The sequence below is a fragment of the Tubulanus polymorphus genome, chromosome 3 (assembly GCF_964204645.1).
Source record: "Tubulanus polymorphus chromosome 3, tnTubPoly1.2, whole genome shotgun sequence".
Classification (NCBI taxonomy): Eukaryota; Metazoa; Nemertea; class Palaeonemertea; order Tubulaniformes; family Tubulanidae; genus Tubulanus; species Tubulanus polymorphus.
In genome coordinates this window covers 4,982,786-5,005,218 of record NC_134027.1, presented here as the reverse complement: position 1 = coordinate 5,005,218, position 22,433 = coordinate 4,982,786, and the positions used below count along the sequence as shown (strand labels likewise).

At 39.3% G+C, this 22,433-nt stretch overlaps 2 protein-coding genes across 2 annotated transcripts; one reads left to right on the top strand and one right to left on the bottom strand.

Annotated features, from left to right (window-relative positions):
• Nucleotides 1–2,037: 2,037 nt before the first annotated feature.
• On the bottom strand, nt 2,038–9,252 carry LOC141902573 (BTB/POZ domain-containing protein kctd15-like). Its single transcript, XM_074790372.1, has 3 exons — nt 9,157–9,252; nt 6,288–6,535; nt 2,038–2,885 (listed from the first exon to the last, which is right to left on the bottom strand). Exons 1-3 carry the CDS (start codon nt 9,211–9,213, stop codon nt 2,234–2,236), a joined length of 957 nt encoding a protein of 318 aa, XP_074646473.1. The 5' UTR covers nt 9,214–9,252; the 3' UTR covers nt 2,038–2,233.
• Nucleotides 9,253–17,613: 8,361 nt separating this feature from the next.
• LOC141901220 (uncharacterized) lies at nt 17,614–22,066 on the top strand. Its single transcript, XM_074788329.1, has 4 exons — nt 17,614–17,714; nt 17,825–19,131; nt 21,474–21,536; nt 21,887–22,066. Exons 2-4 carry the CDS (start codon nt 17,842–17,844, stop codon nt 22,064–22,066), a joined length of 1,533 nt encoding a protein of 510 aa, XP_074644430.1. The 5' UTR covers nt 17,614–17,714; nt 17,825–17,841.
• The last annotated feature ends 367 nt before the right edge of the window (nt 22,067–22,433 follow it).

Genomic DNA, 22,433 nt, shown 5'->3' with positions numbered 1-22,433 from the left:
TGGCGCGCCAAAACGGAGAATATTCCGTTTTGGCACCCCCGCCAAAACGAACTTTAAACCACGTAAAATAATTCTATATATACGTAAAATATTTTCATATATGCAAATTTATGCAAATTACACACAAGATCAACGCGCCAAATTGAAAAATAATTTTACTGTGGTTGAATGCTTGTTTTGGCGGGGGCGCCAAAACGGAAATAACCGCGCCAAAACGAAATTGTCTTTGTTTTGGCGCACCAAAACGAACTTTCAGAGAAATTTCGCTTTTTTTCGTTGTTTTGGCGGGGGCGCCAAAACGGAATATTCTCCGTTTTGGCGCGCCAAAACGAACTTTTAGAGAAATTTCGACGTTTTTCGTTGTTTTGGCGGGGGCGCCAAAACGAAAGTTTGTTTTGGCGGGGGCGCCAAAATGAAAGTTCGTTTTGGCGGGGGCGCCAAAACGGAATATTCGTTGTTTTGGCGCGCCAAAACGAACTTTCAGAGAAAATTGTACGTTTTTTTCGTTTTGGCGTTCTGGCGTTCTGGCGCCCTCATTTACATACCAGGAATTTTACGCTATGGCCCTTATCAGCCACCATAAAAGTACTCTCTAGAAAATTTACTGCATTGAGATGTTTCCAGACAATAATACACTGTAATAAATCCTGAAGAATGGCGTGTCTTCTGTTTAGAATTATCGGCCTCGTCTTGTAAATGTGTCTCTTTCTACTTTTCAGGATTAAAAGTGCCTTTTCTTGGTTTTTTTCGGCATTGATGGACGCGACAGAATTTGGTCTTTCTGTTATAAATCATCTGCTTCGTAGAAATGTGCCATTTCTACTTTTGAGATTGATAGGGACGAACGACTAGACTTAAAAATGGTAACGGGCACGAAATTCTCGCGACGGTAGTACGTGCCTGCAGAAACCGCGCCTGTTCTCGCTTGCCAGGGTTTGATTGCCTCTCGCCGAAGTTCGTGTTGGCGTGAGCTTCGGCGGAGGCAATCAAACCTTGGAGTAATCATTGAAAAGACCAAACCCTTGCAAGATGGTGTCTGCTATGAGAGTATTCATTGAGATCATTGAATCAATTCAATGATTACTCCGAGGTGTTTGATATTTCAGTCGACATCTCTGTCGATGGGGTCTCTCGGAGCGTCTCGTAGATTGGGTGGCCACCAGCCAAACGTGGAATGCGTTTAGATTTAAGATTGTGACGCAAATCTTCAAGAATTCAATGAAGGTAACCCGCGGGGATGCTAGTGTGATGTGGTTAGGTCTGGTTACACGTGAATCAATGAAATAAAGGTTGCTGCACGAGACCATTCCGTTTCACGACGCAGAAAAAGCGAAGATCACACTTTTTCAGAATAAATTCGTTTAAGAATCCAATATCGAAAAAAGAACAATAATTCTTGAAGAGAGTAAAATTAATATATTATTAAACATCGAGAATGTATTAACACAAAATGTACTCCTGACGAGAAAATGTCGGGATCAATTTTTGAACAGCAGAAGAATCACCAACTAACTCATTTTATCAAAGAAAATAGTCTAAATACTTAACCAGCGGATAAATAAATCGTGAATAAACGTCTGGAAGTGAATTATCGTCGTTGAATGTACCGGTACATAAATTTGAACAAGTGATACAAAATTTTTTCACATTTTTTATCTAGAAGATCGATCCACTGGATGGAGATTTCTCGACACTCGTCGTTGACGATGATGACATTAGTTGATTCTCATGAGCAGCCTTTGTAGCAGATAGACCCAAAGAATCCGAAAAATTGAAAATCAGTTAGATATTTAATGCGCTTTCTATATGGCTTTAGAAAAAGTAAAGTAAAAAAAAAGAAAGATAAATCAGCACTGGAAATTGATATAAGCAGAATTAAACTAAAGCACATTAATTTCATAAGATCAGAATTAATCTAATTGAAACATGCATACTTCTACGTTGTTACAGAATTTTTTTTCTTTTACAATACCTATTCATAATTGATTGTATGTCTATATTTACAAGGGCAATTTAAAGATGGTGTGCGTTTCCCTTGACTAAAGCGATGTCCATTCGTTAGTTTCCACGACACCCAGCAACGCACTTCATAATACTACTTATTTATACAAACGTACGTCTTCAAAACCACAACGGTGATAATACGATTATATTGTAGTTATATCGTCATTTATTTTTTATCTGGACATTATTTTTACAGCAGTTCTTTTCATTGTTGATTATAACATTACTTTCACCGAGGTACCTGTACCTTCTTTCCGAAAAGGTACTCGCTAAATTGTTGGCCTTCGACGCCGCCTCCGTTCGAAGCTAAAATCTGAAAATTGTTCGACATGAGCCTCTGGAGAACCTGCAGGGAATTCAGTTTACAGAATCCGTTCACTGGAAATCTAATGACGTATCTATTGTCCATGTTAAACCCGGAATTTCTCGAATCCATCAGGGCAGACGTAAGTTCTGGAAATATTTCTTCGACTAATGCTCTTTCTGCCGTGAGACAGACCCTTTCACCGAGATCAGGACTGATATGTACGACGACACACTCGCAGTAATCGTCTGTATCTTCTTGTTTGATTTTTACGATGCCGTTATTACCGGAAGTCGGACTGCAGACGGATGTACATTCACGATTCGTCTGCTTGCGATTTTGGCGCTGCATCTCTATCTCTTTAACGAGGCCGTGTAAATCGTAAAACTTCGCTTCTTGGTACAGCAAGTCGTATTCGTCGAAGTTTTCTGGTAGGACAACCCTCGCTGAGCGTAGGTAGTTCAAGATATAACGGAAAATCTTGCCATCTCTGTCGATGAAGTAATGCTGTTTTAAACTGTCCAATACTATAGGGATACTTCCGTTGAACATCCGCCCTAACCGCGACTCAGGAAACCTGGAGGGAAAACAAAATAATATGATTTATTAACATTATCAATACGCTTTTTTTAGGATACGTTCATTCATTAGTGTATTGGCCCGAGTTTCCCAAGGCCTACTCCAAACATCACCATTGATGGAGATCGTATGGATGGCAACTATTTCCATGCGAGATTTCCAATTTGCGTTTTTCAATCAAGTCGTACACATTTTCGAGATAGACGTTCCATTTCCTAACATAACGTTCGTGGTTGGTGCGGAGTTTAGAGCTGAAAATATGACTACAGCCTGCCGATGAGTAGAAGGTATAGAAAACCGCCTGAAACTACGATCTTAACAGCGTTCCCGTGTCTTCCACTCCGTCTAACGCAAGTATGTATCCCTTGGTATTTATACATAACCAGCTTTGGATGTAAAATTGATTTCGCCTGGGGTCCGACGATGTGGAATGTTCATGGAACACTCGGAGAAAACGACCAAGTTGCCGTCAGGTGTAATTTGTTCCATGGAGGCCGTGCACTCTCCTGAATTTCGCTTTTTCGTATTTTGGCTCGTATATGTGCTTCTTCGTGCGATACAGGCAACTCGAATTTGTCGCGGCTAGTTCTTATGTCCGTATGGAGAAAAGATCAGTGAATGCCGTCGGGTATGCCGTATTTGTTCCAAGAAAGACGTGTTTGGTACAAGATTCGCTTTGTTCTGCCTCTTTTAGCTTAATTATGCACAAATTTTATGACGGCCCGCGGCAATAGATCAAAGCTGTAAACTGATCTGAAGACGAGGCGAAATCTTCAAAGCTCGCAAAATTATAGCCCAGAACAATTTTACGCTCCCACAGAGGAGAAATTATTTAATTTCAAGATCCGCGTGTATCGAAGATGTATAGCCGATAGGAAGGTGCTGGGCTAGGGGTGTTCAAAGACGAGGGAGGGAGAGGCTGAATGCCAAGTAGACAAACGCAGCACGGAATCCCGATTCCAGTCCGCGGGGAGAAAGTTACAGAATGAAGTGCGCAATGGATGTGCGATGTTTCAAACCGTTTAGTTTATTTGATACCGAACACCCGCGGGGTGATGGCAAGGATGGCCCGCGTAGTCTCCATAATTGATGATTTTATGTTTTCGGTTTCTACGTACCGAGTATTTTTTTTTCAATTCACTTGGTGATGTATAAGAACTGTTCCAATTTCGCTAATTTGGAAGATAATTCATAACATCCCATTAAGGGCCAAAAGAAGGAGAAATATACCTATATACCATATGCTATACTATACTATATACTATATACCATATATACCCATATACCTACATAAGGGAGAAGGTCGACTTGTCGTTCGTATTCGGGGTTTAATATACTATTGATGGGGTATTATATGAAATAATATGGAATAAACGAAATGTGAACAGACCTATGCTTGTATGATCCTATCAATTGTTTATGGTATAAAATTGACGAATGGTTAAATTTCAAATAAACGGATAAATCATTAAAAATAATTAAATCGCATTAAAGTTGCAAAAACCTTCAAATCTTCAATCCGTCGGTTTGCGTTATGCGGTCTCAGGTGAGGCCGATCTTGTCTTCTCTCTCTGTCTCCCTTCCTCAGAATGTGTGTTTGACCATAATTCATTGTAAATTGTCAATCCATTGTGACGTGTGTGGGAATTCCCATTGACGTCATTCACCAGGAAGGGAACCTCTGTAATAGAGCTTATCGAAAATATTCGATGGGTGTCACGGCGCTATAGCTTATCGGAAAATTCTGTGAAGCCACCTAGTGTTATGATATCAGGGTGCTATCGCAAGAGTTTCAGCCACGCCCTCAGGCGGCGACAGGGTTGATTACACAGATATATCAAGTCTATCTTATTTTAGGATATAGCTGAGAGACAAATGTGATTATTTCGTGGTTGAAATCGATACACAATCTATACGAAGCCCTCAGCGCAATCACTTTGTATAGTTACAAACATGAGCTGATGGCACCCCCTTATTACACGTCATAACCAAATGATATTCAGTTAACCACTTTATGTTGATTAATAGGTGTCCGGTAGGTACTTTGTATTTTACGGCTTACTTTTCCAGCCGATTTCTGTACGAGTGATAGATTAGAAACAGCGATAGTCAAGTCAACGTTCCGCGTTTAGCCTATTTCTCTAAAATCTAGGTCATAAAAAGTGGCAGCATTCGGCAGGGATGATGACCGCATTTCGTAGGAGGAATCAAAAACGACGATGATTACATAGTTTATTGGTCGGTTTGATGTCTTGGGAGTGTCACCCGCTGGATGTAGCTACCCCACACCTCCGGGCATATTGCTCGTGAATTCCCCTTTGATACGAGCGGGCTTAATTTTCTGATTAATTATGTGTCGGGGTAATAGGAGAATTAATTAAAGAGATTGACGATGTGGGAATCAACCACCGGTTTCGTGTCATATACAAGTATGGTTAACCAAAACCCCGGAAAACACGTGTTCGTCGCGATAGATCAAAATAATTCATGATCAGTCAACCTTCTCGTTGAGAGCGCCAGGCAGACTACAGACTACATCATCGCGGCTGATGACACCATTCGCAGACCGAGCGGAATTGACGTCACTGAATAGCTGAATCGTCATTGGATGAAAAGGTCACGTGTTACATTCGCGTCTGTGACGCTGCATTAACCGAAATACCAGTTCGGCTGTATATGAAGTTTTTCCGGTCATGTCTCGTATGAGGAAATTGTCCGTTGTGTTTTCTGCTCGCCAAAGGTCGCCAAATAGAAATGATATTGCCAAATGTTGGCGAGATTGTGTAAGACTGACACACGTTATCTCTGATGCCGTTAAGTGAGGTGCTATATTTCATTTGACGAGAGGGTATTATATTTAAAATCAACCGATATGACATCTTGAATTCTCCGTAAAGAGGCTTCTGAAGGAACACTTGATACGACCGCCCTTTATTCGCTTATAGTGCACCTTAAGGATCGGTTACTCCGGTATTCAGATCATGTTAGAATCTTTGTTAATTCGATGGTCATTGCCAGGCACCTTCCTGTTATAAACCATCCGATAAACAGCCCATGGCGACGGCTCCTATTTGATAAACGCGGGGCACATTTCGCCGATAAAGCTACCGCCCGGGGCTGAATTCGTGCGCAATTATTCTGATTCAGGCTGGCTCGGTTTGATTGCAGATTTAAACAGGCCCTTCTTGTGTTAATATTACAACTGGCCTGGAGCGAGCAACTATGTATAATTACATGATTCACTGTGGAAAATCTACGCGAAACCAAAAATCGAAAAACGAAATGTCAATTATATTTTCAACTCGTACGTAAATTCCAACTGAGTGGCCTTAGCAAGGCGTTGATCATCTATAAATTCATGATTCGTCAGTTTAATTCGCTTGTTAAGAAATATACTTACTTCGTGAGCGTTTCTAGCGATGAGGTATAAATGACACCTCCTACATCAATGTGCACGGGAGCGGTGTAACGAGTAGGGGTTGCTGGACACGGAACTCCGGAAATCTTCGCCGCTACGCTATAGTGATTGCCACTAGATGGCACTGGTGAATGATGCCCGTATGGGGTTGAAGATGTTGTAGATGGGCTATAGTGGTTTACTGATGCACTAGTTGGAACTGGTGACGGCGTGGGTGACGACATCACTACCTGCAATAAATAAAAAAAACAGTTGCAATAATTAATCTAACTATCACGTAGATATAGATCTTTGCACATCTACACTTGTCGTATAATAGATCAATATTAATGAACCAAAAATCATATCGTCAAATACTACGAAACAAAAAACGATTGGGTAAGCTTCGTGGAATTCGAAATATGTGTCACTGTTAGCGTTAGCATCATCGCGTAGCATCTATTATATGCTTATCTAAACTTTCGCCAAGTTGAATACGGAAAACTACATTGACGGACGTTTTAAAAAAGTCGAAAACAAGCTTGGAATGGATCCAATTCCGGAAAAAAGGTCTGCAATTCTTTAGATAAAAATTAATTCACCAATAATGTCCGACCCCTTATACAAGCATAAACTGACCTAAATTCAAGCTTACAAAATAACCGAAGATAGTTTACCGAATTTTGAAGCCCATTCGAAGACGATGTCACGTGATCCATAACTGTCTTATCGTTAACGCGTTCGCAGTATTCGCTATTATTGAGCGGGCTTCGCCGCTGCCAGTGCGAGCTTGAATCCAGGGGGCGCATCGTTCCAACGTGTGAAGCAACCGCTGTGGCCATTAAGCAATTTTTTCCGATGTAAGTCCGATATATATTCTTCTTATCGAAGTTGTAGAAATATCCTGTGAGGAGAACACTACTTCGATGTGTCCTCTTCGAGATGCCGCTATAGACTGTGAACAACCCTGTTTCGTCTAGTTGGTCATTATTTTCCCATAGGCGAATTTTTCATTCTTGCAGCCTCGGGCCCCGGCATTCCCGTTCATCACACCATGAGTTTGTGAATAGCTATCCATGGAGGGCAACTGACGTTCCTTCAAAAGACGCCGCGTCCCTCGCCTGAAGAGTTATATTTTGCCAACAGAAACGCAGGCACCCAACCCTAATTTTTGTAAATTGAAATTTCAATGCTCGCATGTACTGTCACCCGCGGCCTGGTCGAAAGCCTTTTGATATTGGGCAAAAGCTGCGTGCGTATCACGAGCTATTGTCACGCTGTCATTTCAAACGGAAAAACGCCCCCACGGCTACGCCGCTGCCATTTGAAGTCCGTCGGCCCAAGGTTAAAACGCTCCCCTTTATGCAGATGAGAATTTGCTGCCCGGGGTCTCAGTGGAGCTAATTTCATCCACTTTTGCTCTTTTGAATGCCAGGTTTCAGAAAATACGACTTTCTACCAGACAAAGACAAGTTGTTTGTGATAGCCCTGTATAAATCGAGACTTTTCTTGGGACAAAACCTTCCGATCATTAATCCAATTTATTCAAGACCCAAATATAAAGTAACGGTAAGATCAGCCATGATTTCGTGAGGCCTGTTTTCAGCAACACTGTTCGATATAAAACAGAACTGTTATATAGAATTTTAATACATTTCGCATTCTACTCTGTTACGTGTTTGTGAGGAGTTGCAGTGTCCTAGTATATTTTAAAGACCTTTACGACCACCGGTCTGATCACTTATTCTCTATAAGAAAAATATAATAGCTGAGTTTTCTAATTTGACGTTTATCTTATGAAAGACAGTTTTCACAATTCACTACCGATGCTACCTATTCTTTGGAACGCGGTAGAGACAAAAAAAAATCAAATTCATTATATAGAATTAATTCATTTCCATGGAGCCTGAGATGAGTCGATTGAAACATGTTGTAAATAAAACCTTAAATGAAGATTTCAATAGTTGCATTTTTTCTATGATTGTACTATCTGGAATTATTCGTGTTTCACCAAAATATTCAGAATGATAACCAATGATTTGAATGATGCGCACAAACTGCCCAAAAGTGCCCGAAGCGCAATATGCCCCTGGCAGCTCATCAAGGCGTGTTTCAACGAGAGCTTTTGAATAATTTATTCCACAATTCTTGAATAATTAAATCAATAATAAGACGAATGTGGCCACTTTCAACCCTATCCACTCTCGATTGTGCCGATTTAATTACGAATCTTTAGAAATCATGATGCAACTATATTTGATATATCTAAGTCAACACAAGTTTATATTTAGAACCGACAACATTCGGAAACGAATGTCTATCTATCTATAGTATATCAGTAGGATATTGACCACAAATATATTATCACGAAAATATTTACTTCATCTTTATAGTTTATAGTGCATTATATCTCCAAATGTACACCTAAAATCCCTTCATCAATAAATGAATTGGAGATCTAGAACTAAATATTATATGAACACTCAAGAATCGAGTCTATGGCAAGCTTATATCTGTGATCTATTCCTATCACTTCATGATTTGGGGAACCCATGAATCCAAAAACATAATTGCTTCATTAATCAAAGTATCATCAATGTGATATACATGTATACTAAATTTTTGATCCCTAAAGAAATGTGTTAACAATACATTCGTTACGACTTTTTTGCTGGAAAAAGGAAATACCGTTACATTTGTATACATCATAATGTGATAGAAGTAGGTGCGGAAGCAAAAAATACTTGAAAAAAAGTTATTCAAAATTCATGACTATATTTGCATGCAACTGAGTACCACGTTGCCGCTCAGAAACCTTTACTTTCTTCCGATAATCTTTATAGGCAAATCCATGACTTCCTAACTTTCATACCTCTATATCTTTGACGACTTTGCTTCTGACGTCGACCATTTCGTTGCGGAAAACCATGGATCTTTATCCAATTAAAGAGCAGTGGATGTATCCGAAAGCGAGATGTGATGATACGGCTGTTATATCTACTGAGGCGGCAAGCTGTATCGATTGCAGAACAACACCTTTGACTAGCCGAGAAAATTATTTCAAAATGTCTCTTTCCTGATGAATGGACTTCCCAAAAGTGTCTGAACTGGAATGGTTTTCGTTGTGTATCGATGGTTCCGGAGATGAATATCAAGCACTTTCCCTGATTCGCCAACTGCGCCTTCTCCTCACGATCTATCGGGGTGAAATGGCGATCTCCTGTATTGAAAGAATCGTCAGCCTGAGGCCACAACCCGCCAAAAGAACACACATATAATGCTCCGTCTTGCGTGTATGTACGACTTTTGTTACGGGTCTTATGTACCCTGCGGCAAAAACACAATCTTAATGGTACAAACTTAGCAACGAAACTGGCAAATAACCTTCTGAGAATTTAATTAGTTCTTCGACAACGGCGAAGTAAAAGTTGGAAACACGTTCAGATTTTCTCACCATATAGCCCCGTCTCTTAAACACTTATGGTCAAAGCTTAGGTCTAAAATAGTGTCAAATTGTCATCACGTTTAAGAAGGTTCAGCGTTACAAACAATTTGAATAATTCCAGTTCATATTTCACAATACTCTCGTTCCCTATTCCCATTGAATCTGACGCCAGGATCTTTTCTATTCTGTTAAGCAGATCTTCTCCCAAGGAAAGTATCCAACATTGCGAAATTCAAAATCTGACTGACTGCCACGTCCCCGTATGACCTGAAGGCGTTCTTGGAGCTTTCAGATAAAATCTTCATGATCAACTGTTATGGCCGTATTCTTAAAAACACAATTGAGCAAACAACGTTGGTAATGTCTCCTAATTAATACAAGAATTATTAACGTCTCTGAACATACATAATATGCGATTTAGGGTAATTCCTGCCCCGGAGTCGCAACCGATCCACGCATGCCCAAAGGGGTTGAATTTACAATGAGGCAGCTGGCACGCAGACCTGCTATTCGGAGGTGCTCGGGGGCATTCGGGCACAGCTTTGAAGCCGATCTCGGAAACGCTTGCAGCATGGACGTAAATTCTAAAACTAATACGTATGTGCGCGATATACCCTCAAGTCTTTCCCGACCGGAGAGAGAAAATCTAATCAAACCATTTGGCAAAGGCAATCCCCTATGTAATGGGCGCTGTGTCAGTAATTCAGGCCGGGGGCTTAGCTTCAGATAGAAAGGCCTGTTTATGCAGATAATGTGCGCCGTGAATGCGGTAAAACTGGTTATATCCCGGTGACATAATACATTTCAAAAACTTTTCTTTGAATAAAATCTCTTACTTCTACAAATATTGCATGTATGAACTTATAGTGGTGTGTTTGACAGAGCTTATCCCGGCTATCTGATGTCATGTTGTTTTTAGGAATGTCAATTGAGTCAATAACGTTGGCTTATCATCAATGGAGGTTAGTTGGGTTTGATGACCAATAAGAAATCTGACAGTCTAACCTTTCGCAGTAAAGACCCCACCAATTAGCCTATAGATACACTTGATAGAATATCTCCTATGCTAAAGATAAGTCTTAATATCGCGGGGGTTTGTGTTGTGACTTCATAAATCGACATCCTACTCAAAAATTGCCTAAAACGATTTTTACGAATAAATCATACAGCAATAATATACATACTAGACAACGCCCTAAATACCTATGCTCAGGGCATCGATCATTGAACCCCAGGCTTTTTGGCATTTTATGTTTAGTGTATCATTCAATGCTCATGTCATCATCGAATATAGCAAATGAAAAAAGCCTTTATTCAAGATGGTGTTTGAAAAAGCGAAACTTTTTTCAGGTGCATGTGATGCACATTTACCATGGTCATCCAATAATTTGAGGTACTTCAACATAACACCCAGCAGGTATATCCCCAGCAGGGGATATTCAACCTCAACGTATCGTAACAAATTGAAACAATGTGTATATAACAATTTCTATAAATGAGACAAGTTCATATGACACATGAACTGAATAGAGCTCAGGGCACTTAATTTAATATTGATATATTTTCAGCGTGGTTTGATAGGATTGCTGTACGCAAGGTCCACGTGGCATTGTGTCAAAGCGACAGCCTAAAGGGAGGCCTTAAGCTTGTCTCCAATTCCAAGATGATTTATATTGGAACAGGTGAAGAAGATAGACATCAATAAATATCAGTGTAGTTCCATCACAACCTTCAGGAGTATCGCGTTTACATGAATATGTTATATAATTCAGCCACAGCAATCCAATCGATGATTTTTAATGCTGAAGTATAGTTTGAAAGTTATGCTTAGGTTCGTTTCAGGTCCATTACGAAGAAATCTCATATTTTCTATGCTGCTATGAATCGTGATGATAAATATCATATAGTAATTACGATTACAAGTAAAACCTGTCTAAGTAACCAATTTTCACAGCAAGATGGAGTCATCCGTCTAAGTTTTATCGAATTTGACGGTATAAAAAAAGTGGTAGATCCTGTTAGACTGACATACGAGCTGTTGTTTTATAAACGAAGTCGAATAGCTTCGGGGCGGGAAAATAACTTACCGGGGGCGACTGCTACAACGCTACAGACTGGAAGACACTGGGAAAATACACGGTGTTTTCATCTCCCCCAGGGAACTTTACCAACCGCAGTTCTACTTGACTTTTACGTAAGCCTGTGTTTTTTGCACGCTAGATTACTAATCCTGATTAAAATAACCCAGAAAATACCGAGATAAGTTACATTACGTCGTCTGAAGAGGATTGTATGTAATCTGAATTTAGTTCATGGATTGACGCGATTCTGTACCGGTCTCGATCTAGGCTTATGAATATGAAGACATTTCGTATCATAAAACACGTATACACAAATGAAGGCAAACAGTTTTTCCAATCATTTCAGTAAGAAATGGGTGAGTTTAGCCCTTAGACTTTTCGGTATCCACGGTACTAATTTTGCAGCTTGGTTTTAGCAGAATTTTACCCTTAGGTACGTTGTCCGTTCGTACGCCCGAGTACCCTGTAATTACCATTGCTAGTAACCGAAGATTCTAATGCTATCCCTGTAAGCTATGGAGATGGTTATTAGCTGTTTTGTATCTAGATATATAGAGCCCGCGGAATACTTGCTAATGAGACGCGGGTTTCTTCGACAGTCGTCTTCGGGGATATCGCAATAAAACCCGAAAGAAACCGTTCGCAGCCTCAGGTTCTTCCCCGGATATGATTTCGCTAGTGCTTCAATGAACGCTTCGTGTTAGTCAACGAAATCTCGAAACGACGGAATGTTATCAAAATGCATTCAAATCATACTAATACCAGAATGTCAGTATTCAATATTTGAGAAAATGACAAATGCAAGTATTGACCACCCCAAACATCTAGAAGTCCTTTTTCATGCTCATTTGAAGTCGAATGACCAGGCCTAGATCTTTCTCCCGCCTTTGTTAATGTAGCGTCTTAAGTATTATCGCAAATTATACATCCACAGTTGTATTATTGTGAGGCTGGCTAGACTATATCATTGCCAGAGTGTAGATCTCCAAGCATTCGTGAAGCTATGATCTTATTGACAACACATGCGATTTGCTTCTGGTCTATTATATCCTTGTCTCGAGACGACAATAGCGGCGACCAGTCTCAATAACGGATTGTGTTTAGTTCGAATAGAATGAAACACAGCTCAGCATCGTTTAACACATTTCCCTGAGGCGGGGCACCCGAGGCACTAAACTGTGAGCGGGGTAGGTGTCCCTCCAGGGAGGCTATGATCGGTACTTGGTAAGGGGCAGATGGTTGTTCTGAAGAGACTTAAATCTCCTCGATACTCAGTATTTTCTCCGGTAATGATTGGTGCCATGCTGGAGCTTATGTAATGAAGTGGAGTTGTCGTGCACAATTTTCGATGCTCCTTTAGTTTCTTTTACACCCGAGGCCATCGGTCGCTTTTATCTCGTTATATGAGTATGATTTTGGATCAATCCCGAATCACTAACTCTATTGCGAACCCCCGTTCATTGGTTCTTTGAAAGAAACAGCAAAATCATGTCCTGTTGAAACTGGATGGAGAAGCTTTTGTCCACAGATGGACATGCGCGAGTTTGACAGCTGCCACGACGTGCGACTCGGGGAAAAAGGAAGAGACATCGACTAAAGTTGGACGACATTCTACAGACGCGAACGTACGGAATAGCCCAGAGTAAGCAATCGCGGAAAAAAGAAGTAATGGTGAAGAAAACATACGTACATTCACGATATATTTCAATATACTTGACAGACAAATAACAAGGAAATCGACAGTCTTCCTAGTTCCACATAAGGTGCAATCTGAAAGCCGTGGGCGTTCTCCATCAGCATGACAACCCGTGTTTGAGAATTCTGAGCCTTTGGCGGAGAAAATTCGCCTCACTGATCTGATATATAAGGAACGGACGGGTGAACAGATGGCCGAGTTCTTTTGAGTTTATAGCAAACAAAGAGATTATGGAGAATGTTACTCAAAATAACTGGAAAAATCTAAATATTTTGAGTTGTAATTCACACCATTGGATTACATTGGTGATTGTGATTATATGTCCTATTGGATGAAAGCACGTCATTTAAACAGATGTCTCCATTTCAGAGATTGAAACAATGTCCACGGTCTCTCGTTTTTTTCCAAATTTACTCCCATGGCAGACTGGCTGTAAAGTGTACGTACGTACGAAAATCAAAACTAATCTGTTCAAAAACCTTCAACCATTTTAGAACCTGCCCGAGGAACTGGGAATCGTGCGTCTAAGGTATTTGGACAAATGGACGTAAATGGGTAGAGAATCCGCCTTAAGGTCCGTCCATCATACATCAAAGTAACCGTAGCCCTCAGGTATCGAATAGATATTATCCGTGCATGAGCTAACTCAGTAATTGCAGGCAGTGTAACAATAAAAATGGCGGATTACCGCAAGCAGGTCGCGAATGTCGTGAAATTAACGCGCATGAGTAGCCGGTGACAATCAAGCCCGGCAGATACCCTAGCATTTCAGTTTCCTTCGAATTTCACCCGAATAATAACCGAGAATCTACGCTTAAGTCGCTGAAGGCACATTTCAGTAGGGTAGACTCAGGACTTTGATCAACAAAATACTTGTCGTGTTTTGTGAATGTCCGTTAGCGATATAATTAATTCTCAAACTCGCCTTCTTTAGTTTGTCGATGACATATCTTACCGGCGGCCATCTGCAATCTTACAGTGGAATTTCTTCGATTTTGAAAAGAGGCCGTAGGCGTTAAATGCAAGACGTTGTTTTTCGGCACCAATATGTCTGTCAAACTTGGAGACGAGAGAAAGCATATAAATTCAATATAATTCTCATGTGACGTTTTCGGTGACAACAATTTTTGTCGAAAAGAAAAGCCGTATATTATTGTTTTGCAGCTCTATTCATTTTGACGCCAAATCTCTAGTCGGGAAGGAACTAATTTTGTTCTCGAAGGCTTTTATTTCCAGTATGTAATTAGCGCCCAAGGACTGGATATGAAGCCCGCGTGGAACTGTTACCTCGTTTAATGCAGAACTCGTGAATACGTAGAACAAACAGTGCATAAATAAATCATCGGGATATCGGGCGTCGAAATCGAAGTCCAAAATGGGCATAATGACAAAGTTCTAATGGATACCTTCGTAATTTGTAACGTACATTGACTACTATTATTATATGTATAAGTAAGGTCGTTGTATAGTATCACGTCATATATAGATTTATACATGAGTTGAGTTATCATATTATCTATTATCATATTGAATCATTCTGACAATCCAAAACACGTCTTCACAGAGTAAGACGTAATGTGGTAGGCAGGCTCAATAACTCTCATAGAGGGAGTCAGTATTTTTGTTTGCCTTTAGCACCAAATTGCCACGGGCACCAATAAACGATCCAACAACTGGTAAGTTATACGCTGACCAACCTTCTTAAAAGAAAAAAAATGCTTACGGCTCTTAAATACCCGCAGGAGAAAATCCGGGGGCAGAAACCACATCTCGAGGTGAGGCCTTATGTTTTCATTATGGTTTGCTGCAGGCACCTTGTTCCCGCGGGTGATATCAAATTTTGATTGGATCGCTTTCATTAATCAGCTCATTAAGGTGACTTTCTTACACGATATTTAACCTTTTATCCACGGGGATGCCCGCCGGGTCGCCGACTGGGGCATGGCTACGAGAAACGATGCCTGAAGCACGACTTAACAGATCTTTACTCTGCGTACAAGGGCTGTATTGTTTGGCTAAGACATTCCTATTTTGCAACAGACTCTTAAAACAAGTCCACGTTTGAACGATGCATATATACGTAACATCTTATTACATATACATGTAGTTATTGAATCTTGTCCCCATAAAAACTATGGGTTCAGTTTTTCTTTGAAAGAGCATCGCCACGCATGACATTGATTTTTGATACGCTACGAACCCTGATTGGATGAAGCCTTTTAGTCAATGTACGGCCGAACAATGTACGTATATGAAAACAGACGATGAAGTAACCTATAAATAAAATGACGTCACTTGATGAAGTCATTCTTGTTAGAATGGCCTGAGGTAATTGGAAAAATACAAACATGACAGAAAATAACTCAGTGACGACGATTTATTCTTTCAAGACTAAAAAGAGTTAATCCTGTTTCAATAGAAAATCTGTAGGTGGAGATTTGCGTCACTTTTCACTGGTAACAGTGACATCACAGTGACATGTAATAACGTATATGAATGACAACGATAATCAGGTCAATCTAGATATACCTTGACACATTGACCCATCCAAAATAACAAGTACAGTAAAACGAACTGACGCGATGGGTGTTTATTTCATCATATATCAAACATGTCATATAAGATCGTAATTACACTTATGAAACTATTCCGAAACAGAGTAAGGTACCGTTTAGATAGTTAAATGTTTTATGTAATAATATTTATCGGTGATAGTTTCTCATTTCCGTAATTGATTTGTTGGATCGTTCACACGCATGGTGTCGCGAGGATGCTTCTCCGGAAGTCAAGTACCGTATACGTCACACCCGTTCACTCTTACCTAAATTAATGCGCTGTGATACGGTTTAATTGAATTGTGAATTTGAATTCAACATTATTGTTACCGAGAAAAAAAAACACTCTAATTTCTACCTCTTAAGTTTTTAAAAAAGGCATTTGTTGAAAGTGGTCTAATAGGAATATACATTCAAAGTTGACTCACCTGGCCTCTATATTTTCGTTTTCTTGAATACTTTTTTTCGACCAGTTGAATTTAAGCCTCGTGGACGTTGCCTTCTCCCAAGTCTTTTCAGTTGAACAGTGTATTGCAGCACTGCGCCAACGTCTGGATAGTTCCGCGAACATACGAGCGCGGATGACTACAGGCCATCACCCGGAGGCGTTTGGTTTTTCGCGCGAGATCTTGTCGCCATGGAAACGCGGATGGCTTTGAATCGAGTGTAATGAGGCGACAATATGTATACAATTGCTATCAAATAAAAGCGAAAATGAAAAAAGTGGCAGACTTTTATGCGGTTTTTATACGATTACGAGCTTCGATATATTTCGTATGATGAAAAAGCTGGAAAATCAATGGTATTTATCGTTACGGTTTCATTGATTGATTGATTGGAAATTCGATGAAGCCAATGTTATTAACAACTTTGAAAAAATTCGTCGCCGCAGATCAGTTTGCATTTGCTCTTTCCACCAAGCATAACTAATAACAGTTGGCCAAAGAGACTACATAATAGATCGGTCAAAATAATAACACGGTCAAAAGATTAATTTCCAAATTTCCCTAATAACGTTTTTTTAACCAACAAATTTTGAGCTGAGTCAATTTTTGCACTGTTGAATACTCTACGGTAGCGCTTTCAAGTTTTTATTCAAGAGAAAAGAAGTTGATTTAGACCACCAATTGACTAATGGCCGCAATATTGAGCGCGTTCAGTGGATGTTCTACAGTCGTTTTTATATATTCTCAAAAGACATATTCACCGACATGCCACTTTATCATAGTATAGTATCAAAACCATCATTCATAAAGATAGACATTTTTAGAAAATATGAATTATGATTGGACAATACATATTGAGAACTCCATTAGCCAGATATTCCAGTATAGAATACTGACTGTGCTTTGTGATTTACCAGTAGTATCGGATTTAGTCTTGCCAATTGCGTTATCAATATTTGTTTGAAACAGGTGTCGCATCTCAGTATAGTGAACTATGATCACGTACATTCTGGTGTATAATAATAATATATTGCACGTATATAATGCACATATCGACCTATATGATATAGAAATATTGCAGTAATTATTTCAAAAATGAAATTTAGCTTCGTCAGGATGGAATGGTAGACCGCTAGTCTGGGTTGGATTTAATGGAATGTCCGACAGTATAGGTTGGATTTAATCGAATGGCCGACAGTTTAATCAGGTAAAATAACGTACATCCACAGTATATTTACATATCCTTGAGAGTTCTGACATCTCTGATAAATGTTCTAACATATTTGAAACTCGTTATATAATCTTATTCTTCCATAGAAAATAACTGATGAAAAATGGGAAATCTGAGTTCAAAGAAAGACAGGAGGAGAGACAAGAGCCTTAAGTTCGGCATCAAATCGAGAAGAGGGCGTTTTAAAGTTGGCCACGAATCGAAATATAATTTCAACTACGAGAAATTGGATGAATATGATTTCATCGAAGTGCAATATGAATCTCGTATCGTTACGGAGGAAGGTCATCCAGAAAATGACTTGCTCGATACAGCGTTAGAGGTTGTCGTCGACGAGGCGCCTCCTGTTGCTCTTAATGATCTCGACGTTATTTCGACAGCGGAACCGAACTCAAAATCCTACATCGAGCGCTACTTGAAAACCGATGTCAGCGCCGATGAAGTAAAAGCCGAATTAGACACTAGTCAAGCGAGAGGAGATTGTTTACCAACTCTCAGTGATTGTTTGAATGGTTTGGATTCGGGAGTATCATTTGTCAATCTCGATGATAGTGGACATTCTAGTTTCAAAAGTTTTAGTGACACAGATTTTGACGTTTTTGACGCGGATGACAGCGCGGTTTGGAGTACTAGTCCTTTATCCAATTTTGGAGGAAGTGATTCACCTTCGAGAAATGGAAATGATGATACAGTTGATGACGACGAGGACAATCCTGTTGAATTTATGGACCCGATCTCAGATTCAGATTTACAAAGTATCCCAGAAGAAAATACTGAAGATGACGTCTATATCGCGAATGAGGAAGACTTTAAGTCAGACCAATATCTTGACAAAATTAACAAATGCAAAATATCTGAAAATATCAAATCAATTGCCAGACACCAAACATCGAGATTCTTTGGACTTAAACATTCATCATGTTCAATGCTTGTTCGTGACATACCATTTTTCAGAAATGAATTAACGGAACAAAATCTGTGGTGGAAAAACGTCTACCCGGACGGAACGGTAGTGCGAGTAGAAATGACGACGCCAAAGTTACATCTGAAAACTAAAAATAGACGTTCTTTTCATTCTAAATATTCCAATTTTCAAAACGAATTGGTGATGAATTGCCACCATTCAAACCACGAAGGACAACCTGTGGGTCAAGTCAACTTCCAAATAGAAGGCCACGCGGAGCCACTACAGAGCAGGAAAAAAACACGTGAAATAACGATAGATATTGAAAGTGAAACGAAAGGTCGTGGTCCTCTGGAGCCCAGTTACAGTTTTACACATGACGTTGAAGATCATTGTGGTTCATTCTCACTCGGATGGCATGAACAGCCCGGTGAACAGTGTACACGACATTTCATCGATGACCACGAAAACGACGGTGAAATAGATCAAGTTAATGATACTGTTCGGGCTGTTTATACCCAGTGGCAAAACTGGACAAGGCAGTCAGATAAACGACAAAAACCTTGGCATTTGGTCAAGTGCCAATTCCCGGATGGAGCGACTGCAGAAATCTATATAGACAATAAACCTAAATTTGCTGTACCGGGAACGATTGACTCAAATATCCGTTTACAGTATGATGGAGAGCGAACAAACATGGGCGCGATAGATTGGGAAAATAAACAAAACGAAGACGACGAACGATTATCTTTTAATGAAGCGAGACCTTTCACAGACTTAGCTTTAGAATGCAAATCAGACAAATCTGCGCAATATGACAATACGGTGCCTGGTGATAATTCCAAATCGGCTATTGCATGTCACTGTAGCTTTTCTGAAGTATCTGTTGGCTACATGAAGTGCGAGTTTATGCTACATTTCATCGCAAATAATGTAGAATTTCGATTATGTTTAGGGAGATATTGGTTCGATGCCTCATAAAATTATCACTTCACTCCTGGTACGCTAACCGATGGGTCGCACCAGGAGCCATGTGCACCGTGTCACAGCTGTTTTACCGAATTTAGCACATGTTCTAGATTATGATAGATATACATCTATACATGTATTTGACTTTTATAAGATATTGATACGGGTTTTATGTTTTTCATTGTTGATGGTTTTCTTGGATACACCACAATTGTGTTATTAGAAATAATAAATAAGTTATTGTACATAATAGCATATGATACATTTTGAAGTATGTATGGTCTTTTTACTTTCGAAAGTTCAATGTTGACTCGCACTGCACACGTCGATAAACAGAAATGCATCTGTTTTCTTTTCAAGATTAGGTTTTCAATTTGATGTGGTTGAGGAATGTTTCTTCGTGTTTAAAGGTCGCTATATTGATTCAAAGCTACGTTAGCTTTACGAAATATGAAAAAAATACTTTTCAGTTGCCATAGTGTTATTCCAGTACACTAATTCCAGCTCTAGTTAACTGCGGGATTAACATATGCAACCCATTATTCAAGTCCCAGGTTGAATAAAAATCGTTCCATATTTCAAACCATTAATGAAATCGTTAATATTCGTCGCAACATGTTACCAAATCGATACGAACAAAACGGAATGGTCAAATTCTAGCCAAGAAGAATCAGTTTCAATAGCGTATCCGTTTAAGATCCTAATATTGAAATATTGAATTGCGTCCTAAATATCTAGATACATACTTTCAGCTAGAGAACATGAAATTTGGAATTGTATTGGAAAAATAATCGCGGTACCACCGATAGTAGCCATTAGGAAGTCGGTATATTACTAAATACACAGAATGAAAATATATATTCGAATAGTATATTAATAGCTTTGATGAGGTGTCGTTTTTTGAGTGATGTTTGTGATGCAATATTTAGTACGGTAAATTAAGTACCAAGCACCTAATGTTTGAGCAGCACCGATGAGTACACTCACGACAATCCACTTGCATCCACGCATACGCACGTCTTGCTTTGTGCAATATCGTTTCGTAATCACTAATTCTGACTATGATGGACATTTTACAGAGGATGAGTTAGAACGGGAAGCTGTGATATTCATAGTTAATGCAATGGCCTCGAAATTTCCATTCGATGACCTATCATCGATGTTGTTGAAAATGAAGTTTTTGTCCCAATGTGTTAAGTCTATTGAAAGTGAAAGTATACACAGTAATGAATAGCGGGGCTGTCTAAATTAGCTAGGTCCGTTAGATATAAAATGAAGAACTGTTCCATTTGTGCAACGTGTACCGATTCATCATGGTTAAGTAGCAAACGAGGAATTTGAGAATAAAAGAAAATAGTCGAAGCAGAATCGCTTGTTAGATTATCCTCTATGTTGAAATGGAAATTGGAAACAATGGCAAACTGATGATGAATTGCATGGAAAAATTATTCGATCCAAGCACGTATCCGTAAAATCACACAAAATATGCGATCGTAGCAAAAGCTTGGAATGATTAGATAAATGTCTATTGATTTTTACATCATCCCGAAGCAAGCTGTTGAAAATTTCACCAACCGGGGCGTGACGAGTTAGCAACTGTTAGTGATTTAAAACTATCAGTATCGAGAAGTTGCGCCAATTCTATTTGAAAATGTCGAAACGTGAACTTGGTTTAGTTTTTTGTGTTTTGTTCATCAGTCCAATCTTGGCATTGCCGGTGAAACTCAAACAAGTAAGATTTATAATAACTATATGTTAGAAACAAAATTTTGTGAGAAATGACAAACAATGGTTCAAAGTCGCATTAATATCTCCAAATTGATTCCAATACTTCCGCTTATCTTTCGGTTTTCTTTTTCTAGTGTCCAAGTGAGCAACAATTTTTTACGCAAGTTTGCCGAAGTTACGCTAAACCAAATATTGGGGTAAATGCTTTTTAAACATCTTTTTAGTTCCATTCCTGAGTTTTTACTCATTTTGGGGCTTTCGAGTTTCTTCGACGAGAAAACCTATCGCGTCCGGCGAGTCTTAGTTAAAGGATGATTTGCCTTCGAAAGCGAAATTGATACGTGATGTTGTTAAAGCTCTGTAGTTTCACAAAAAAGTTTAATTTTTGGTGTAATTGCGATCGGTTATTTCATGTCTTCAATGAGGACAACAATTCAAACTTAACCGTTTTAGGCTTTTTCGCGAAACTGGGCCATGGATACTCTTTTATCATATTACTTCTTTAGTATGTTTTTTGATTTATAGTTATATATCTATTATTTTTCAGACTTGTATATGTCCCTCACAATATGCATGTGTTTACCATAGTAAAGAGGGCATGTATGGCTGCATGTTCATTACGAACATTGTTCAAAAAGAGAAGGAATACGCAGAAGGTGTGAATCTTGGTCCTGATACTCCAATAGAAGAATTCCTTCCAATTCATAACCCTACACCAGAAAAATGAAAAATTGAAACTTATGAGTAATAAATAACTGAAATTCGCTGCTATGGTTTGACGTGTTTCTTTTATTTCGCCTCTGAGTATTTCGAGGTTGTTATCGTCTTATCGTCTTATTGTCTTCTAATACAATCGAATTATTTGAAGAACGCTCAGCCACGCTGCTTTATCTATCACTGAGATAATCATGTAAAATCGTTTTCTACGTCATTTGCATGATTAATCATCTATCCGTATATTGAATTAATTAAATATATATATCTTAAAAACATTTGGATCATCCCGGTCAATCTTTGAATGTCTATGAGCTTGCTTCTTTTTTCTTGCCGCGCAACTAAAAATTCTATCTTCAGGTTAAAAAAGGCTAATTGCG